Here is a 22047-nt window from a genome sequence, read left to right as displayed (position 1 = left end):
GAAGTGTACCTCTGGTGCAAATTACTGACCTCTGTCATCATTTTAGGTGGGGGAACTTGCACAATCGGTGGCTGACTAAATATTTTTTTGCCCCACTGTATTTTATCCTTTAAAAATTTAGCTCTTGAATAATTGCAGATTCACTTCTACAATTCAATTTCAGTTCCAAAATTCAGTTTTTTGGGACTTACATCCGGTTCCGGTTCAAGAGTAAGCGAGCGCAGAAACTACGTTTTACTAGCGGACCGAAAGTGTCACTGACGGGAATCTACAGCGTCTTGAACTGAATTAAGACTTCAGAAGTATTCGTCATGTCGAATGACCAGCGGATAAACTCTCAGGTTGCTATTAAATGTATTACATGTATAAGAACAAGTGTCATGTTAACAAATGATAGCCGTACAGTAACTTTTATGCTTATTGTAGCTGTTAGCTAAAAACGCTAATTTAGCATAAATTAGGGGGTCCTTTTGTCCCTCTGTGGGGGGGATACTCCCACTAGGTTTAAATCTGGGACTTCCCACCATTTGACCTTAGAACTGAAGAAGCTTCTCGGATGAGAGGTGAAACGTCTTCAAGCAACTTAAAGAAGTCCAGACGCTTTTCTTTGCAAGCTCCTTTGACTAATTTAGCGTAGTTTGCCTTGAATTCAGTTTTGATAAAAAAATATGATCAACTGTTTCTAGTAGAATTCCAAAGTTGTCATCTTGTATGCTTGCAGAGACCCCTACAGAAGGGAAACATGTAAAACAGTGTCCAAACCTTTGTCATGGTCCGTGGTCCTGTGTCTGTGGAATGCGTGATAATGGGGTAGCCACACCCCCAGGCTGGGCCATCACCAGCACACCTGCTCTCCATCACGGTGATTACATGAAGAGCTACTTAACCCGGCGCTGACGGATGCTCCACGCCAGTCCGTTAGTCACCTCACAGTGGTAACTAGACTTCTACGAAAGCGTGCATTCACTTCTGGTTGGAACTGTGTTTAATCCGCCTACTTGTGTCCAGGTTTCGACTCGGCGTCTGCCACCTGCCTGTCCTCCGGCTCAACTGGATCACTCGGTGCATCATCTGGCCCATTCGCTATCCCCACGGACATCCTGCTCACGGACTGCCACACTTCCCTCCCGAGCTTCCACGGTCCCGTTCTATCGTAAGCCCCCTACTCTAACTCAGTCCTGATGTGTTTTCCCCGCTTCCCGGCTCCCTAGTAATCCTCTCCCCTTTCTATTGCAGCCTCCCACGGTCCCGATCCCGGCTTCCTCGTGTCATTGTTTCCCCGGGTTTTTAGTTCCTTGTTTTGCTCCCTAGTTTTCCCGGGTCGCCTTTCGTTATTATAATAAAGTGTCTTTTCTGTTAGTGCTGAGTCTGCGTCTGGATCCTTTTGTGCACGCGCGCCGCGGCGCATGACAACCTTTGTGTTTTTGCTTTATTTATGTCTTACACAGCATCCCAACTCTTTAGCTAACTTAATAACTTTAGCTAAAGTGAATAGTTAGTGTAATTCATTAGTGCAGCATTACTGGATCACCTCTGTTTGAAGTGATATGATATGTGACTGTCACTGTGTTTAACTACCATAATAATTCTTAGGGTACTGAGTGCATGCTTAATTAGTTGGGTTTTTTTTTTAACATACTGCTCCATTGCTATGTTTGACAGGCTGAAGTTGTTGGGTGATTTGACAACCTGTTACATAAGGAATTCAACTAACACAGAAGGATGTGTTAGCCTGTTGTAAGAACATAATAAAAGGTTAGACAGGAACTGTCATAATTAGATTACAAGTTTACGCTTTGTCTATATCACAAAAAGTGCTGGAAATAGCATCAACCTGTCACAAGACCTCATGATAAATGTGAAATGGACTGGTAATTTTTTAAAGAGAGCACTTAAAGTGCTTGTGTAAATGAGTGCATGACCATATATAAGATAAAACATAACTGAAAGTGGCTTATAATATCTTGAACATGTGGGCGTTAAACTTGAATGTGGGGCCACCTGATATCACTACCCAAAGTTTTGCAATCTTTGTATTTGATGGTAAGAGTCTCACCAGATTTAACACCAGTCTGAGAGGCTTCACAGAGTTAAGGAAAGTGGCTTTAGCAGACATCATACACGTTTACAGAACTGGTACAGATACAGAAACATGAAAAATACCAAAGAGAAAAAAGAGAATCGTAAGAAGCACATTTAACCACAACGGATTCGGATACAAATCCAAAATCTGGATTAATCATTAATTCCCATTTAGAGTGAATGATTCACCCAGGATCCCTTTCTCTATCTGCTTTTTACGACAGCTTTTCTCTTGACACATCATCTAGAATTATCTGATGTTTTTTCTGTATGAAAGAAGATATCAGTCCTCCATGTCTACACAAACTATTCAAGCAGACATGTGATATGTATGTGGCACTATAAAGGCATCAGCTGCCAGTGCATGTATACTTAGATAACTTATATGACAGATCAGATCACTGTCTGATCTATTTTCTGTCAATCAATACAGTGCTGTTTTTCAGTATGATTCCATTCTAGTTGTATAATGTCATACCCAGACACTAAATGGCTTTCATTTAATTTAGGAGCTCCATTTTATTTTAGGACAGTGAATTCCCAGAATACCAGACTGCATTCCAAAGCTGTGGTGTGGAGGGTCACGAGACAAAATCTAAGCTGTAGGTTGGAGGTGAGGGAAGAAAGGTTATAGGTTAAAGAACCCCTATTAGGGGGCCTCCCAGAAAGAATGCCAAAGATCTGTCAACAAGAGAAAAAATAATTTTGTTGTAATAAAAAAAGGAGTTATGTTGGTTTAAAATAATGTCTGCAGTAAATGTTTCTGGTTGTTGTAAGATAAGCCTGTTATTGGACTGTTTCAGCATGTTCCAGGATGTCTGACATTTCCAACTGTACATTTATGGCACGAGGTGTGAGCTTGATAGATGCCCCATAAAACTCAAACCTGAAATAACACATGACAGTGGTGATCAGATTCAGGCTTTGGGACCAGCAGGAGACCACTGCAGGCAGCCAAAGGTCTCAGACCTATTTCATGACTGAACTCATGCAGTGCTTCAGGCCTGCTCAGTCGATGAATACTTAGAATAAAGACTTCTGTCAATGCGAGTGCCGTTAGAACTCAGTGTGGGTGTAATGTAGTGTATTCTTGACCAATATAAGTGTTTCAGCTGTTTGACACAGGTAACTGGATTCACTTCTATTTCTTCTAACCCAACCATGTGATGGATGAAAAATGGTCACAGTGAGGAGTGCCACAAACAGTCTTTCCCGCCCAAGCAACATAGTACCAGCACTGGTCCATATCTGTTGCTCTTCGCAAGTTCTAGCAATGGTAAACATGACTGCAGCATTGATGTTTTTTTTTTTGTTTTTTTTTAATTGTGTTCAGCAAAAATTGAGAAGTTTAGAAAATCAGTTAACTACTGACTGCAACAGGGCCAGTTTATGGAGCTACAGCGGCAAGCCAAGTTGATCTACAAGAAGCAATCTAATAAAGGATGCTTTGCAGCCTCTACATTGTTTAAAAAAAAAGTGGAAATAAGACACATTTCCAAAAAATAAGGGTGCAGAATCTGTCTGTCTAACAGCGCTAACAATGTATACCTATAACTTATCTAGTATGAGCTCTGGGATGGCTTTAGCTCAGAAATTTGACGGACAAAAAAAATTAATACTTACACAAAATACATTATACAGAATCTCTGTAGGTATCTGTCCAACTCTCAGTTCTTATTCAACACAACAGAAAGTAAAGAGGCACCACCTTCAGCCTTTCTGCTTTACAAGGTTATTATTATTTATCTCAAGGTGAATTTTCTAATAAATAGACAAGTATATTAGCACAACAAAATACACAAATCACAAAAAATAATCAGCAAGGTTAAAAAGAGCCTTTGCCCAGCCCTACTTAAGATACCTTGCCTAATTCCACTGCAGTACAGCAGGTGCTACTACAACAGTAATATTGCAGGCGTATGTGTGTTAGAGGCTGTTATATTTTTAGATAGGGCTGTGCCTATCTAAATGTCTAACAGCAGGTTAATGACTCCCAGACTGACAGTATATATAGCAGCAGAGCTGTTGGCAGTGTCACCACCCTGGTCACTCAGATTATCACCACTCAAGGTACAGCTCCTTGATCTCTGCAGGATGTGAGAGATATTAATGGCATTCAAAACTGAGTCAAAATACAAATCTAATACTTTTTCAAATGGTTTGTGTCTCTCTGTGTGCAGGGAGTTTGAAACAGCTTAAAGATGTCCAGTGAGAGGAACCCAGAGGTGGTTGGCTGCGGCGCCTCCATCATGAAGAACGTCTGGGAGATCAGAATGCGAGAGTATGAACTGAAGATAAAGCTGGAGGAGGAACGGATACTGAAGAGCGCTCTGCCCTCGTAAGGGAATGCATGTGTATACGTGTTTTGTTTGTTTGTTTATTTTATTTATAAAGGTTTTACTAAGACCATTTTTGTTAGTTATTTGAGTCTAGAGCACAGTAAACTCTACCTTCTAACAGCCCTAAAGTATAAGAGTGTTACAGAACTTACTGTCTTAATCTCTCAGAATATTAGTTACTTCTGATAAAGCAGAACAAGTCATTTTGATGTGTAAGTCTTACAGAGGTAAGTTGGTTTCTATATGACTTTTTGTTGCACTTATTTGCACTTCCATTTTTTCATTTGGCTTATGTCCAATTCAGTAAAATGAGCCCAAGTCTTAAAATGTCTTAAAATAGTTTAAACTAGATTTTTACTAACTTCTAACATTTTTTATTGCTCTAAATATGAGCTTTGCTGCCACAGTGTACATGTTTTTGCACTAGCACTTTCTTTCAGTGACACCTAGATTCTCTTCATCTCTAATACCCAAGAAAATCCAGAGTTCTGGTGAAAGTAATGGGGAGAGAAGAAAAGTTTAATAGATGATAATGTTGAAAGACTGACAAATTATTGAAATTAAAAGTGTTTCTTATGCCTAAAATTTGCTTTCATAAAAGGAACATAAAATATCAGGGATGATAATAATAAAAATAATAAAAAGGTAGAAATTATGGTGTCCTACAAGTAGAATTTGATCCATCATGAGACTAAAAGGTCAACAGTTAACCCTGATATCAGAGCTAAGAGAGGAGGTACATGCGCTAGAATGCCTTGGATGTCATGACACTTTAGGTAGCTCAGGCAGCTGAACTGATTTATTGGGACATGTAATGAATACCTGAAAAAAGTGACACGAATCACAGTTGGCCCTCAAAACTGAAAGAGAGAAGGTCAGAGTGAAGTTACCGTACGTACATTAAACATAAAAATTAAGACACTTTAAACCACAAACAAATACAGAGGTTTCTTAATTTCCTGAACCAGGAAAATCAGATTCTGTTCTATTTCTGTCTAGGAATTTCCCTCTCTCGCTATATTCATTAAAGTGCATTTGAATTCAGTGTTTAGCAGTAGTTAGTAGAGACGGCACGATTCCACTTTTTTATGTTCGATAGCGATATCATAAATTTGGATATCGGCCGATACAGATATGAATTTTTTAATCAACAAAACTGTTTTTAATATCTTGCTGCTTTTTGTATAAGTTCATACTCAAGTTAAAAAACAAAACAAAACACTAAACCTATTCTGTCATACCTGTATGCAAAAACTACCCTGCACCCAAAATATTTCATAGTTCAGCAACACTGATCAATGTAATAAACTTAAACCTACTCCATCCTCCCTATTCTGGTATTTTAAAGAGTAAGCAACCTAACTAATAGGGTTGCAAACTCCCAGCAAAAAAATAAAAAATAGGGAACCACCCCCCACCTCATGATGCTTAATTGACGCAATCAACTTTAATTTGATGCAGTGTGGGGAAAAAAAATGCACCGAAATCAATTATTTTTCAAGAATAATTAAATAGATTCAACATCTTTCTTCAACAGAATTGCAGACTGCACAGATGGTATCTTCCCAAAGGAAAAAGTACTATAGCTTACTAGGGTATATTAGACTTAATAGTTACTATAATGGACTTCTATACATTTTACATCAGATTAAAACTTTGGGTGTAAGATTCAGATAATTATTTATTAAAAGCTAGACATTTGAAATGAGAATAAGAAAGACAAATATGTCTTTGTGCCCCCTTTTCCCTGTTAATGCCCTATCGACCCCCCTGGCTAAACTTTGCTAGATCCGCCCCTGCACAGGGATCCTGGTGTAGAAAGTAATAATAAATAAATTCTAACAACAGCTTAAGCTTAAACGTCCTGCTGTTGTTCAGCCACTGGTTTCCTCTTTCTGGCGCGAAGTGGGCGATAAACAAACAAGAGAGACGGACTCGCGACAGAAAAGCCGATCAGCTGATCATTGACAGGGCTGGACTGGGACAAAAAAATCGGCCCGGGCATTTTAACTAGAGACCGGCCCACCAGGTATTATAGGAAAAGCCATAAAGCCTTTGAATGAAAACGAACACTGTTGTCACAGTGATGTACACTGTCTTGTTGGTATATATGTATCAATCTAATTGTCACGGCGGGGTGCGCCGATGTGTGTGGAAACAGGACCCAAAAGCAGATGATGACGAGGAATTGTAATGATTAACAGAAAAGTGAACCTTTATTGCGATGACGGCAGGAAATGAACCAAGAGACCAAAGCAAACAGGCAAAACACTAAGAAACAAAACACTAAAGGTACTAAGACCAAAAACTATAACTATGACCGAGGTGGAAAATAAACAGGCTATGACCATGACTCTGGTGAGAATAAACAGACGAACTGACAATGGCATGAAGAAAACAAAAGGCTTAAATACAGACATGAGGTGATCAGGGGAAGTGGCGACACATGAGGAAACAGCTGACTGACATGAATCTAATGACAGGACCAGGAGGAGTGAAACTAAATACAATGACCAAAGAACACATGACACTGTCAGAATAAAACAGGAAACACTAAAACTAGACATGACAATACAAACTTAACATACCAAATACGTGATGAATAATGCAAGAACTCAAACAGAAAACCCAGGAGCAATAACTGCCTAAACTAAAGGCAAAATAGGAAATAACACAAAACTAACAACATCTCAAAAAATAAGAACAATACAAAGAAAACTCAAAGTGCTGGGTCGGAGACCCAGCCTGTGACAGAGCCCCCCCCTTAAGGGCGGATTCCAGACGCCCTAAAACCTCGAAAAACAAAACCAAAACCAACCCACCAAGGGCGGGCGGTGGGGGCCCAGGACGGAGGGCCAGAAACAAGGCCAAAAAAACAAAAACAAAACGTCCATCAAAATCACAGGAGCGCAGGGAACAGTTCATGACTCCTCAGGGGGCCGACCCGGAGGGTGACGGTCCAGAAAGTCATAGTTCATGTGATCAGGGGGCCGGCCCGGAGGCCGACGGCACAGAAGTCCATGGTCGAACAGTTCCGGGGGCCGTCCGTGCGGACGGCAATGGTGGCGACATGGAAACCGTTCAGGGGGCCGACCGTGCGGACGGCAATGGTGGCGACATGGAAACCGTTCAGGCGGCCGGCCGTGCGGAAGGCGGCGGCGGCGCCCAAGTGTCAGGCGTACCGGCCGAGGCTTGGAGGGCACAGGACCAGGCGACGCTGAAGCACAGGCAGAGGCCGGACCAGGCGACGCTGAAGCACAGGCAGAGGCCGGACCAGGCGTAGCAGAAGACTCTGACGAGGACGGACCAGGCGAGGCTGAAGACTCTGAGGCTGAAGCCGAGGCCGGACCAGGCGAGGACAAAGACTCTGAGGCTGCGGCTGACGAAGCACAGGCTGGAGCTGCGGCTGACGAAGCACAGGCTGGAGCTGTGGCTGACGAAGCACAGGCTGGAGCTGGTCCTGGCGTAGCAGAGGCAGAACCAGGTGACAGTGAGGCAGCCACAGGTGGTGAAGCAGAAGGTGGCCAGACGGGCTCCTCGGGCCCTCCAGCTGACGAAGCATGAGGCTGAACGGGCTCCTCGGGCCCGCCAGCAGACGTGGCGTGAGGCTGGACATGGCGAGGCTGATGTGGTTCTCCTGAACCTTCAGCAGACGAGACATGAAGCTGGCTGGGTTCTCCCGAACCTCCAGCAGACGAGACATGAAGCTGGCTGGGTTCTCCTGAACCTCCAGCAGACGAGACATGAAGCTGGCTGGGTTCTCCTGAACCTCCAGCAAATGAAGCATGAAGCTGGCTGGATTCTTCTGAACCTCCAGCAGACGAGACATGAAGCTGGCTGGGTTCTCCCGAACCTCCAGCAGACGAGACATGAAGCTGGCTGGGTTCTCCCGAACCTCCAGCAGACGAGACATGAAGCTGGCTGGGTTCTCCTGAACCTCCAGCAAATGAAGCATGAAGCTGGCTGGATTCTTCTGAACCTCCAGCAGACGAAGCATGAAGCTGGCTGGATTCTTCTGAACCTCCAGCAGGCGAAGCATGAAGCTGGCTGGGTTCTCCTGAACCTCCAGCAAACGAAACATGAGGCTGGCTGGGTTCTCCTGAACCTCCAGCAGACGAAACATGAGGCCGGACGGGCTCCCCGGGCCCTCCGGCTGACACTGAAATTGGCTGCACCAGCTGTACCTCCGTCTCCGGCTCCAACCCGGCCTGGATAGCAGTCCCACAGCAGCTTAGCTGAGCCTGATGGCCAGCTTTTCCAGGGCAAACAGTCTCTGTATAGCCGGGTTGCGTTTGTGATACGGGGCGTCGGTGGCGCGCACGCCGCTTTTTCTTAGGAGTGGAAGACGGCGGAGCGATGGGTGGAAGTCCCTGGTAACTCCGAGGTCCCCCGAGAGCCAGTCGAGTTCCCCGGAAAGAGTGCTCGTGCTCAGGAATGAGCCACGGCTTCCACCGGAGCTCCTCCTCCAAGAGAGCGCAGAATATAGACTGGCGCTCGTCGTCGTCCAAGTCTATGGTGTGCGGCGCTTCCTCGCGCTGAACTGTGACAGGAGTATGGCGAGACTGTGATGAGGGCGTGGAAACTGGTGAGCTGAGAGGTGGTGACGCTGCGGCGAATCTCAGCGAACCGACACGAACACACTCAGGTTCCGGAGGCAGCAATGGAGATGACTGATTGTGGGGTTGTTGTGACTGGTGGGTGCTGGAAGCCTTTTCCTGACTCGACAGTCCCTGGGCCTGCAGCATCTCCTTTATCCTCGTAAAGGCATCAACGATGGCAGGTGAGTCCGGGAGCTGGAGAAGGCGGGGATCCCTCTCCATAATAGCTTCAGCAGTGTTAATCATTACCAGCTTGCTCTTCAAATCGGGCGCTGTGAGGACGCGGTTGAGGATCGCTTGGATCTGAGCCATCTCCTCCAGACACTCGGTGAGAGCAGAGTCTGCTGGGTCCATGACTGGTCAGTTCGTTCTGTCACGGCGGGGTGCGCCGATGTGTGTGGAAACAGGACCCAAAAGCAGATGATGACGAGGAATTGTAATGATTAACAGAAAAGTGAACCTTTATTGCGATGACGGCAGGAAATGAACCAAGAGACCAAAGCAAACAGGCAAAACACTAAGAAACAAAACACTAAAGGTACTAAGACCAAAAACTATAACTATGACCGAGGTGGAAAATAAACAGGCTATGACTATGACCATGACTCTGGTGAGAATAAACAGACGAACTGACAATGGCATGAAGAAAACAAAAGGCTTAAATACAGACATGAGGTGATCAGGGGAAGTGGCGACACATGAGGAAACAGCTGACTGACATGAATCTAATGACAGGACCAGGAGGAGTGAAACTAAATACAATGACCAAAGAACACATGACACTGTCAGAATAAAACAGGAAACACTAAAACTAGACATGACAATACAAACTTAACATACCAAATACGTGATGAATAATGCAAGAACTCAAACAGAAAACCCAGGAGCAATAACTGCCTAAACTAAAGGCAAAATAGGAAATAACACAAAACTAACAACATCTCAAAAAATAAGAACAATACAAAGAAAACTCAAAGTGCTGGGTCGGAGACCCAGCCTGTGACACTAATAAACTTAAACCTACACCATCCTCCCTGTTCTGGTATTCTAAACAGTACCCGAAAGTCGACTGCTTGGTCGAGTTAACCTCCTGTACTATCTACAACACATGGTGTAAACCTGAAATTAAGACAGAGGAGACTAGAGGTGAGACATGATCATTACTGATTATTGATGACAGATTTAAATATATTTTCATAAACCATTCATTTGCCACATCAATAAACAGCATGGCAGGGCAAAATATTTTTTCTAACATGGCAACCTTTAAAAAGTGAAAGGAGACAGAAAGACAGGTGAGAAAGAATAAAACTTAATTGACTTGAAAATGTGGGAAAATACTGGCATCATATACAGTACTTAGTTACTTCTGAAGAAATTATGATGGGACCCTAAAAAAGTACTATGTACAATAATGGATTTCTATACATTTTACATCAGATGAAAACGTTTGTTGTAAGATTCAGATAATTATTTATTAAAAGCGAGACATCTTAAATGAGAATAAGAAAGAAAAGTATGTCTTTGTGCCCCCCTTTCCCTGTTAATGCCCTACCTGGCCCCCTGGCAAAACTTTGCTAGACCCGCCCCTGCACAGTTACCAGCTGTCAGCTACTTAGAAAAGGATCCTGGTGTTATTTGTCTCTCAGAAACAGTTCATAGCTTCCCTTCCACTCATTCATGTGACCTAAAAGGTAAACCTGTTTCTCCATCACCTGTTCAGCTCTGATGATTCAGTAAGGACATCTCCTGGTTTCATCTTCATGTTTCCCTCTCACCAGATAACCAAACCGATATCATGACCAGCAGGTTTACAGCTGTGGCTCCAGCAAACATCAGCTGATACTAGAAATTAATATTAAATAAATTCTAACAACAGCTGATCAAGCTTAAACGTGCTGCTGTTGTTTAGTGCGACATCCGCTGGTTTCTTCTTTCTGGCGCAAAGTGAGCGATAAACAAACAAGAGAGAAAAGCCGATCAGCTGATCATTGATCAGTTTCATGATTGAAGTAAGAAACAGGAGAGGGAGGGGGGAGAGAATGAGAGAAGAAGAGGCAGCTGTGCAGCAAAGACACAGAATAACTCCAGCTTCTGGTTCTCTTATTTGTGTGAAGAGTTTTGCAAAATTAGCCAATAGTTACAAAAAATGTGCTTGGGCAATCAGAAAAAACTGTAAAAAAAAAAAAAAAAAAAAAAAAAAAAAAAAAAAAGAATAACTCCACCTTTGTGTCTTTTTCATTGTAGCTGAAGTCCGAGACAAACTGTTCCTTTTCACCTCAATAAGAAACGCATAATATTTTCTCTGAATATGAGATGATTCCGTTTTTTACAGGATGGTTGGAAACTCTAATAACTAACCTCACAAATAAAATAAGATAAAACAAGTTCAACATCAGTAACATCATAGCACCCACCCAGTAGTATATAAACCAGGGGCGATTCTAGAATCAGAGCTTTGGGGGTGCTGAGCACCCAGAGAGCTGCCCAGCCAGGCAAGATAAACCTGTCTCTGTCAGTCCCTGCATCCTTAAATGTTGTCCTGAGTTCTCTCTGACTGTCACTTTGGTGCATTTAAACCCCTGTTCCTCCCTGTCCTCATTGTCTGTTGTCTTCATCTCCGTTATCAGTCATCATAATTGTACCATCTCTGTGCAAGTCTGCAAATTTCTTTATTAAATCATAAGATTCTTAAATTCATCAAGTCTCTCTGTGCCTGGGTCCTCGTCACAAAACATGACATCACTGTTTTGTACATTTTAACACAATTTAATTCCCACATTTGTGAAAGAAAAGCAAAACACTTTTTTGAGAAGTCTGTAACAAAATCATCAAATCTCATAAAGGTTATTTAAATGCTGCAAAAGAAGAATGGATTGGAATAAAAAAAATACACATCCTAACCTTAATTACTGCGGGAGAATAATGAATGATGCTCATAGTGAGTAAAAAGTAAACTGAGTGCATTTTTTGGACAGAGATTTACTTTTAATGTGTATGTATAATATAATACAGATACATAAAACACACTCCCAAAACAGAATAAATTATTACAAATAAATTATTACAAAATATTAATAAAAAACTATAAAAATGGAGGCAACTTTGCCTGTGGTAGAATGTATAAAATGTATGAAAAAATCTTTACTGCAGACACTAATTTTACTAATTTAATAATACTAATTTTGTGTTGTAAGATTTATGAGTTTCATTCTTTCATAGTGGTACTTGGGAGAGCTTGACATTTTATCAGGTGGTACACACTGTAAGAAGTTTGAGAAACACTAATAAGTGTATGTGTGCTTTTGGAAAACATTTAAAGCTGCTGTACAGAATCTTTGAAACAAGCTTAAAATTTTTTAGAATATAAACAGAGCACTCTGCTTCTCTTTACAGCTCCTCACTCCACCAGGGCTGTTTGGCTTTTTCTGATAGTGTGCAAATGTGATGTATGTACTGCAGCAGTCATACAGACAACTGGACGGTCCAAAAGTTGGCCTACCTATTACTGGCTGAGGTTTTAGTAGAGTTGTGGCTGAACCACATAAAAATATATCATTAATTTTAATCTCCCCAATCAATGATAATGTTATGTTGGAATGTTTTTAAAGAGGGTCAAAAATGTTTCAACCCAGTTTGTTTTGCAGATTCTGTACAGCAGCTTTAATATAGGGAGGACACAACTTCCAGATTGTTTGAGTAAAATCAGGTTTTTTCTCTTTGTCAGTTTAACAGTTTCTGTTGTGCCTGTCACTGTTCCCTGTCTGTTTTCTTACCTGGTTCTTCCTGACGTTGTACTTTCTCCTCACGTTCCCTCTTTCCTCTCTCCCTCTTTGGACTGACAATCATACACAAATAGATTGTATTAGCTTAGATGAAAAAATACTATTAAGATCACTAACAAAAAGTCCTCTCTCGGTGTACTTTCAACCATAAGGCAAATAACCACATGAACATCTAATAAAAGACATAAATATTGAAACACTGATCCAACATTATTCTTGATTGATGGCTCATTTGATTTTACACTTTTACCTGAATGTGGCTCCTTTTTTTGAAAAAACTTCCTCATATCCATTATGAACCTGGCTGTCTCTGTACACACACGCACACACCAGGAGTTATAAGGTTGATGGGCATTCAGTTAGTTAGCTAGTATCCATTTCAAACAGGACAGTGGTAACAACAGCAGGCTACGGAGAATTTAAAGTTTTAGATTTTAAATAGTCTGCATACATTTCAATGTTAGCAACAGGACGGTGAAATGTCGCTGAATTTACTACAGAGCAGGACGGATTGTAGGGTAGCAAACATCGTCGGAAAACACGTTGATTCATTTTGAAAATGTGCTAAAATCGCCCCTGATATAAACTCCGTCATGCTAGCTAGTACGCAGTACGAGTTATTGTAACTGACTGTAAAAAGTCAGCATAACGAAAATAAACTCCACCTAAACTTGATTTACATCTGACCCAGATAGACTGCAGGTCATAACTTCTTACCTGAAGTTCAGTTCACCGCCTCGGGTCTCTGCTCCTCCTGCCTTTCCGTCATCCACCTGCTGGCCTCCACCACTTGCTAATGTTACTGAATCTGTGGAAGCTCGCAATAGCCACCACCAAACAACTGAGTTATTTTTACACATCTCCCAGCATCTGGCCAATCCACCACCTTTCAGTGTTTATACCGTTACGGAAAAAAACAAAGCAAAAACATCGGCCCATAAAAACAAAAAATCACCAGTCCAGCTATGATCATTGATCAGTTTCATGATTGAAGTAGCAGCAGGAGAGGGAGGGAGAGCGAAGAGGCAGTCGCTCCATATATCGGTTGTTAAGCTTAATGTGGGAATGCTTTACAAACATTCAGAGATGAACTTACACACTTGCTTTACTTCTCTCTGGGATAACTTCAAGGCTACAAATACACACAGCACGTGATGCATACTGCTACAACGTGCTACAGTTATTAGCCGAGTTACGCCATGTTGCAAGTTTTGTGAGGTGCTTTTATGATATTTAATGGATCGGATTTCATTTTTTATTTCCCTCCGATATCCAATCCAGTAATTTACGTCAGTGTCGGACTGATACCGATACGTAATATCGGATTGGTCCATCTCTAGTAGTTAGATCTAATATTCTTATAAAACTAATACCTTAAATTCAAAAGCCAAGTTGTGACTGTAATTTCAACACTCTTTGAGAAGCATAGGGCTTCAGCAGTTTCATGTCATGTTGGGGCATTCTCTTTTTCACTTTTTCTTATGAATTGCAATTAAACAATTTTTCGAGTGACATTTGACTGGTTGCATTGACAGGTTCAGATTAGAGTTGAATATCAGGAGCTTGGTTTTAATGTCGCTCTTGATCTCCAGACAGGTCCCAGGATTGTGAAGTCTTGCTGAGCTTTCTTGATGCTGGCTGTGCCCTTCTCTGTATCTGTCACGGCTGCGCAACAGTCGTGTGGTGAATTGAGAAAAGGATCCAAAATGCAGGCACTGGCTGGGGTGCGAGTGAATGTTTATTTACAGAGGTGATAAGGTGACAAAAACAGGAGGAGCAGAGCGAGGAGAAAACAAACCTAAACTGGGGAAAACTAAAGAACTCAACTTAAACCAAACATGCACAGGAGGAGGAACAAAATGCACAAAGAAAGCTGGCGGAGAGACGCAGCCTGAACACCGGGTTACACAGAATTATGCAAACGGACATGGAGTTAAACAGACGACACGACAGAGAGCACAGGAAAACACAGGGCTTAAATACACAGGGAGTAATCAGGGAATAGGCCACAGGAGGGAGACACAGCTGGGAGCAATTAGGCTAACGAGACAGGGGAGAGGTAAAACTGAACACACTGACATGAGACATGAACTTTCAGAATAAAACAGGAAACTAACAGACACAGAGAACCAGACAGGACACTGAACTTGACAGGCAGACTCATGAGCAGACACAATAACACCATGGACAGACAGAGAGAACACGGGCAGGCATGAAACAAAAACACTAACACATAGCAAACCTAAACAAAAGACAAAACAGAATAACCGAGAACAAAGAATAATATAAAGAAACACAATACACCGAGTCCTCAGACTCAGGACCATGACAGTATCTCTTGAAATGCTTATTTTTCTCTTCATATAAAGTGAATTCATTCGTATTTTCCATTGCCTGTCCATCAACCCAATAGCTCCTCTTGTTTGCTGTAGATCTCCAGGACTTTATTGTTCTAATGGATGATTTTAAGGTGCAAGCACAGTAAAATCTCTCGGAACCCATCAACTTTAAGACGTTGTTAAGGGTTCAATATTGAGGATGGGTACAAGAGGTGATCGAAGAATAACCACACTGATCCGGCCGGGTGAAGTCAAACAATGATTTAATGCACGCGTGGGAAGATCACTGCGTACGCAGACAGCAATTGATGATCTTTGACAAATCAAAGCATAAGCATATATTTTATACCATCATGGCTTAAATTTAATGACGCCCCCTCAATGTTAGATCCATTTCATACATAGGTCAGATCAAAACCACAATAACTTTTAACACAGTTTAAAAAGAACATTGTCTTCGTCTTCACGGCAGGTACTTCCTGTCACTGCCGGATGCTCGTTTATCATCTTGACACATCAGCAGCAGTTCTGCGACAAACTGCTCTTTTTGCAACCCCGAGCAAAACATGATTAAACTTTCACCTATAAATGATTCTCTCTGAGTGTGTGTGTGTGTGTGTGTGTGTGTGTGTGTGTGTGTGTGTGTGCTAACCACAATTGCACCCTATTTCACCTCGTCGACTAGCTCCTGACCTCTCACCAGACAGAGAGACAGAAGCCACTCTCGTATGTAATAACCGAACTGAAATTATGTATATGTCATCTACTGAATAAATGTTTTAATCAAGAACCTCTACTAAAAGCTTAATACAAGAATATGAACTTATAAACGATAATTAAAAATAACCTGATATAAGTGTTTTGTAAGCCTGTATTGCAATTCCTTCTATGTTCTAGTTTCCCTCAGCATGTATCACCTGGACCATCACGCCAGTGAAGCTTAAGACCCTTAATGAACCGAACATCAACTCAAAATAAGCACAGATATGCAATATGTATAAAATAGTTATGACTGCATCTGGAATACAAGGTTAATATGATAACAGTATGCATAAGCCTCTTAAGGCCATCTTAAAACTATCGGTTACATTGTTAAAGCAATGATTATACTGCAGATTATATTGTACTGGTAAAATACTTTTGTTCATTCCCACAACGTGCAAGGTCATCTGTAAAGTCATGGTCCTCCTGCCTGCTAGGCAGCATGATGATATCATAGAATCAGTGTAGGTAAAATGATATAGATGGAAATATAGACAAAAATCTTCAGGACCCTAAGATAATCCTGTGTGTTAATTTTAGTTTCTTGTCTCCTGATTATGTAAGATTTTCCAATAAGTTTCCAAATAAAGACAGGCTTTGTATATTACAGTAAGACTCCATAAGCAGGACAATGTAAAAGAACATAAACATGAAATAAATTTTCGCGAACTAATTCATAATGTGTTTTTGTAAAAACCACTGCAGAAGTTTTTAAACTGGATTTCACTAGCTGGGTCCATGTTCTGAAATTCTGATACTTAATCTCCAATTAAAGGTGGTTAAAATTATCTGGTTGTCAACATGAGCATTACATGAAGTTCCAGCCTTCAGTCTTCTGTAAAAAAAAAAAAAAAAAAGGTCAATTATTCCTGCATTTATGGCCATGTTTATGTAGTTGGAAAAAGTTGAGTGAGGCTAATAACATTCTGTCCTGAACAAATTAGTGCTTGATCAAAACAATTTGTCAGAAAAGTCCTAATTTTAATACTGTAAAAATCACAAACATGAAGTGCTCTTTATTCTAATTTCAAAATCAGCTTTCTTTTACTGATTTAGACTTTTACCTGAAAGTTGAAATATGTACTTTATGAATAACGTTAGTTGTATCACATGATAATCACTTTAGGCTGTAAAAATGCAAGTGCAAGAACAACATAATCATCATGGGCTTATTGTTTACATTAAAGTGTGATGATTGTTATAGGTTATGCATTTTTTCTTCTATGTGTGTTTCTACAGAATTAACCAGGACTGGGCAAATCGTATGGTTTCTAAAGTGGTAGGATACAAAGGGGTGCAAAGGAAAATCAAGTCACCTGAGGCTCAGATAGACAACAATATCTGGAAGAGCAAACAGCCCCAGCTTCCTCGTATTCTTCCTCAGGTCACATGCTCAGGTCCACTCAGCAGACCAAGAAGCCACAGCAAAGGCCTCTCTACTGCAGTTCCCAACCTTAAAGACAAAAGAGGTCAGGACAAAAAAATAAATGGGATGCAATTACTCATGTTCATAACTCAAACTCAACCTTCCACTTTGGTGTGGGGGAAATCATGGAAGTACAACAAATCCTTGCGATCACCAACAGAGAGTGCCATAGACTGGGGCCAGTGCTGGATGTTTGCAACCCAGCAACCTTGCTCTGAAACTGGGAAACCTTGGTCAAATGAGCCAAATGTGATAAATCCACAGAACCTTAATGTCTGGATAAAACCTGACAATAGGAAGATGGATTCACAGCAGCTAAATTTGAATCTTCCCATTGAAGATTGGCAGATGTCCTGGAAAAAATCTGATCCATGCAGCAAAGAAGATACAAATGGAGAGAATATCCCCAAATCTGGATTTTTTACATTGCTGCTTGAGACTGAGCACCACGATGAAGTCTTGCACTCATCAGAATGGAGTGAGTCATGGAGATCAACCAAATCAGCAATTCAGCAGGATCCAATCAGTGTTCCAGGTGATGGTATATTGAATGAGTGTGTTGCTAGGAAGCAAGACAAAAATCAAGAGATAAGCTCTGAGTGGGAAGAATGTTGGAGGCTTGTAAACCACCATTGCTACAACAAATCGGAGGTGCCTCAACACAAAAAATCTCAGAGTTCAGAGTGGGCAAACTCATGGCAAGTAGCTATGGTGGTTGTTAACAAGTCTCAGAATTCAAATCCTACTTTGAAAAAAGATGATGACTTTAATGACCACAACCAACAGAAAGAGCCCTGTTTCCACAAAATCATGCCTATGTCACATGAGCATAAAGACAACCATCTATACTTGCAGCATTGCAAAGAATTTAATGGAGTCTCTGAGTGGAGCAAGTCATGGCAGGTGACCAAAAACAACTCAGAACCATGTGAGGAAATAGAGAAAGTCCTTAAGACTTTGCCACCAAGGGCAGAAACTGCTTTGGAGTTTCAGTTGTTGGACAACAACTCTAAGGTGTATTTTTCAACTTCAGAAGAAGCAGATTTACAGTATGAGCAACTGAAACACAACATAATATATCAGCCAAAGAGCGAATTCAGCCAGTCTAGGTTATTTCTTCTGAAATATTTAGAAAAAAATTTGCCTTGCTCAGAACTGAGGGACTCTTGGAGGACAATAAAGCATAGAATGAGGTTGGAGAGAAGAAGACTGAGGATAAACCTACCCAGCTCTTTCAAAGATTCACAAAAGGGGGGTTATATGAAGCCAGCTGCTGCAGAGTGGAATGACTCATGGAAGTTTACATGCCAGCCCTTGTACCAAGTGCTTGACCTGTGGCAGCAGGGTTGGTCCACCCCAGCTCAAAACCGTGTAGCTCGAGCAAAGTACCAGAGCCACATTGTACTTGTAGAATTCCCTAGTAGTGAGGGAACTGGGGAGTGGAGCTTGAAGGAATCGTGGAAGTTCTCAAGACACCAGAATCGATCAGAACCTGGACAGGAAAAGGTGCAAATCCACCAAGGAAATTGTACTTCTCACAATCCTGACAACTCATGGACACAAGGGAGACATGTCACTGCAATTTCAGACTGGGAAACATCCTGGATGGTCTCAGAGACTCAGTTGCATCATGATAAACCCTCCTTAACTCAGTGGAGAGAAGCCTGGAAGTGGTCGATGTACCACACACACTGGACTGAATCAATGCGTAGAGAGAACTGGGTGAATGAATCATTGGAAATCGAACCCCTAAAGGGGAAGACTTCCATGCAGAGAATCAAAGCAAAAATGAGCTGGTCTTTTGACAGCCAGATTTTCAGGGAAAGATACCATGAGAAAGATTGGAGCCCTTCATGGAAAGCTGCATCTCTTTTCAGTCATCAGCCAAGTCATTTTGAATCTTCAGAAATAAGTAGGCAAAGCATAAGCAACACTATTCAACAGCAACATGCCAGTGCAAGTGAGCATGGATGCAAGTGGGGAAAGTCATTCAGACTTGCCAACCCAATGCCACAAGTGGAAAAATCCTGGTGGGAGTCCCCTTCTAACCATTGTCAGTATACAGTCGAATGGTCAAGAGAAAAGAAAATACAAAATGACATCAGAAACATGTGTGACAACAATACACCAAACTACAGCCTTTGGAGAAACTCCCATGAGTTCCTGCAGAGTGCCAAGGTGCATAACAAAGAGAAAAGAAAGCTAAAGGGAACCAATGACCCAAGGGTCATCATAACAAAAACAGCCAAAACAAGAAGGCATTTGTACTCCAACAATGACAAGGACAAACAATTAGAAAAGAAGTGGGCAGGATGCCACCTCTTGCGCAAAACCCAACCATGTTCAAGGAAAGTTAGCTCAGGAAAAAAGCTAAATCCTGAGGATAAAACCAATGAACAGATCCCTGAAGAGTGGGAAGAATCTTGGAGATTCTTGGTTAGGCCTGATAGTTTGAAAAAGCAAATGTCCTTCAAGTTGCTGTCAGGTTGGAATGATTCCTGGAAGTTCCTAGTTCCACCATACAAACCTCTCAATGGCCCAAAAGCAAAATAGGTAGAACATGACTATGTAGTTCATCTGATTTGTGAATCTCTGTCTTTCAGATTATATGCAAACCCTTTACTAACAAGCTAATGGCTAGCTAATCTTTGGTAAACGAATTTTTTAAATTGGCTTCTAGAAAGAAATGTTCACATTTTTCCCTTTTTGTATAAAGAGCTTCACAACAAAAATACTTACAATAAATTATGAGTTATAGTATTGTCAGTTTCACAAGGAGAGGAAGGGACTCTGGGTCTTTTTCACAAGCAGCTTAAAAGGGCTGGACAAAATGTTTGATTGGCATAGCACACTTTTTCCAATCATTAGGACACAAAGACAAAGGTTAATTTTAGCACTTGCAAGGATGTGTCTATTTTTTTTAATTTTTTTTAATTAAGTCAATGGCGAAAAGTCTTGTTAAAGTGTGCTAAAGCATTCCCCTAACATATTCTGGCTACTGTAAGAGCTGAACCAATTAATTTCTGGTATGCACAATCAAAACTAATATTTATGATTGAGGAAAAACAGAGTAAGTGAAGTTGTACGTGAAGTTTGAATTGTTGAGGAAAGAATTGTAGTGGCTGGACAAAGTTACATGAAAGTGCTTGGTAGTGTTTATGAAAGTGAATATTATGTCAAACAATGTATTTCAACTGAAGGAGTAAAAAATTTGTCTCATGAATTTCTGCACAGTGGTACAAAAACTACTATAAATATGAATATCATGTTCACTTGTACGTTAGTAGCTAAAAGGAACTTCAAATCTGGTTTCAGACATTAAATGTTTGTGCATCACAGTTTCATATTTCCTTCACTAAATTCCCTGCATTCATTGTTGTTATAGGACATAACATTTACATTTAATACTGATATTGGCGCACATTAAATAAAAGAATGTTTGTTTTGATTACAATCCTCTATCTTGGCTGGAAGGGCAGTGCTAAATATATGGTCAGTTTTAAAATGCATAATTTTCACACTTTGGTCCAAGTTGGAACAATCAGAAAAAGCCATACCATAAAATTGGACCCTTAAGTCACTCTTGTATCTGTATTTCAGCTTATTTGGTTCAAACCAAGGGGGGAAATTATTTACTGTTTCTTTATGCATTTTGCTGATTGTTTTCTTAATCGCAATTGATATTTGAGAAGTTAAGCTTTGTAGTTAAAATTAAGAGCGACACTGTTGCTATTTTAAAAATAACCTGCTTTAAATAATAGGTCAGATGCATAAGTTACTCATGTGAGACCTCTTGAGTGCCAAGGAGACAGGAAATCTGGATGTTTACAAAATACATGTTTTGGAAATATATAAGCTGATAATAGCATCTGCTGAGGCAGGTCACTTATAGACTGCCATGCTTATAAAAGAAATAGGCTCACTGAGAACACCTAGTGGACAGGATCAACATGACAGAAGTTTAGAGTTTTAATGCTGTCAGACATATTTATTGTTTCCCCTGATTAAAAATATATAAGCATGAAAATATAAATCTGTTGCTATTATTACGTTGAGGGTATTATGTTCTTTGTTTTGAGGGTTTTTGTGTTGTTTTTGAATCATGTACCTATACTACAATAAAGATGATACAGCAATAAATAAAGTTATGATTGTTCTTGTTAGTGGTTGTCTTGATATATTTCTTGAGACTACTTTGCTGTAACACACTCTATCATTCAAGACTGTTATAATAATTTAATGAGATTATAGTCAGAATTAGTAATTTCATAATAATATCTCAGTGCCAACATGAAAATGGTTAAACTAGATAAAAATATCTGCAGCACAATCAACACTTGCAGCTAATTTTCTTGCTCTCTCGCCAACAAACAGTTCACTGTCACAGATTATATTTTAATCTTTTTTGTTATTGGTAAAAACAGGTAGCTGTTTGCAGAGAGTACATTTCTAAAAACCCCTTTTATTACCTGCTAAAAACTTGGGTATGTACTTCACAAGTTGGTAAAATCACACAGAGAGACAGAAAAGAGAGATAATGGGACTAAACTGTGATGGTGTCACTGTCAGTATGTGAGACGGACAGTGACATTGTACCTTTTTTGAAGTGACTGAAATGATGTCATTAAGTGATGACTTGATTGAACTGGTCTGTTGAACATGTTAATCTTTTCTAGTCCAAACACAACCAGTTACTGATGGGGTGAGTGTTTTTCC

General features: G+C 40.7%; 1 protein-coding gene across 1 annotated transcript; it reads left to right on the top strand.

Annotated features, from left to right (window-relative positions):
• Window positions 1-4091: 4091 nt before the first annotated feature.
• Window positions 4092-21463, top strand: LOC146665647 (uncharacterized). The gene is made up of 3 exons (XM_085413372.1): window positions 4092-4152; window positions 4263-4420; window positions 17145-21463. The coding sequence occupies exons 2-3, from the start codon at window positions 4284-4286 to the stop codon at window positions 19882-19884; spliced, it is 2877 nt and encodes a 958-aa protein (XP_085269498.1). The 5' UTR covers window positions 4092-4152; window positions 4263-4283; the 3' UTR covers window positions 19885-21463.
• The last annotated feature ends 584 nt before the right edge of the window (window positions 21464-22047 follow it).

The sequence above is a fragment of the Rhamphochromis longiceps genome, linkage group LG7, assembly GCF_057381845.1.
Source record: "Rhamphochromis longiceps isolate RC_006_pf linkage group LG7, R_longiceps_female_GT1.1, whole genome shotgun sequence".
Classification (NCBI taxonomy): domain Eukaryota; kingdom Metazoa; phylum Chordata; class Actinopteri; order Cichliformes; family Cichlidae; genus Rhamphochromis; species Rhamphochromis longiceps.
Note: the sequence above shows the minus strand (reverse complement) of the source record. Positions and strands in the feature narration are given on the sequence as shown.

Coding starts and splice junctions, on each gene's coding strand:
- LOC146665647 (XM_085413372.1), top strand. CDS start 4,284: ATGTCCAGTGAGAGGAACCCAGAGGTGGTTGGCTGCGGCGCCTCCATC. Junction 4,421..17,144: donor CTGAAGAGCGCTCTGCCCTC/GTAAGGGAATGC, acceptor GTGTTTCTACAG/AATTAACCAGGACTGGGCAA.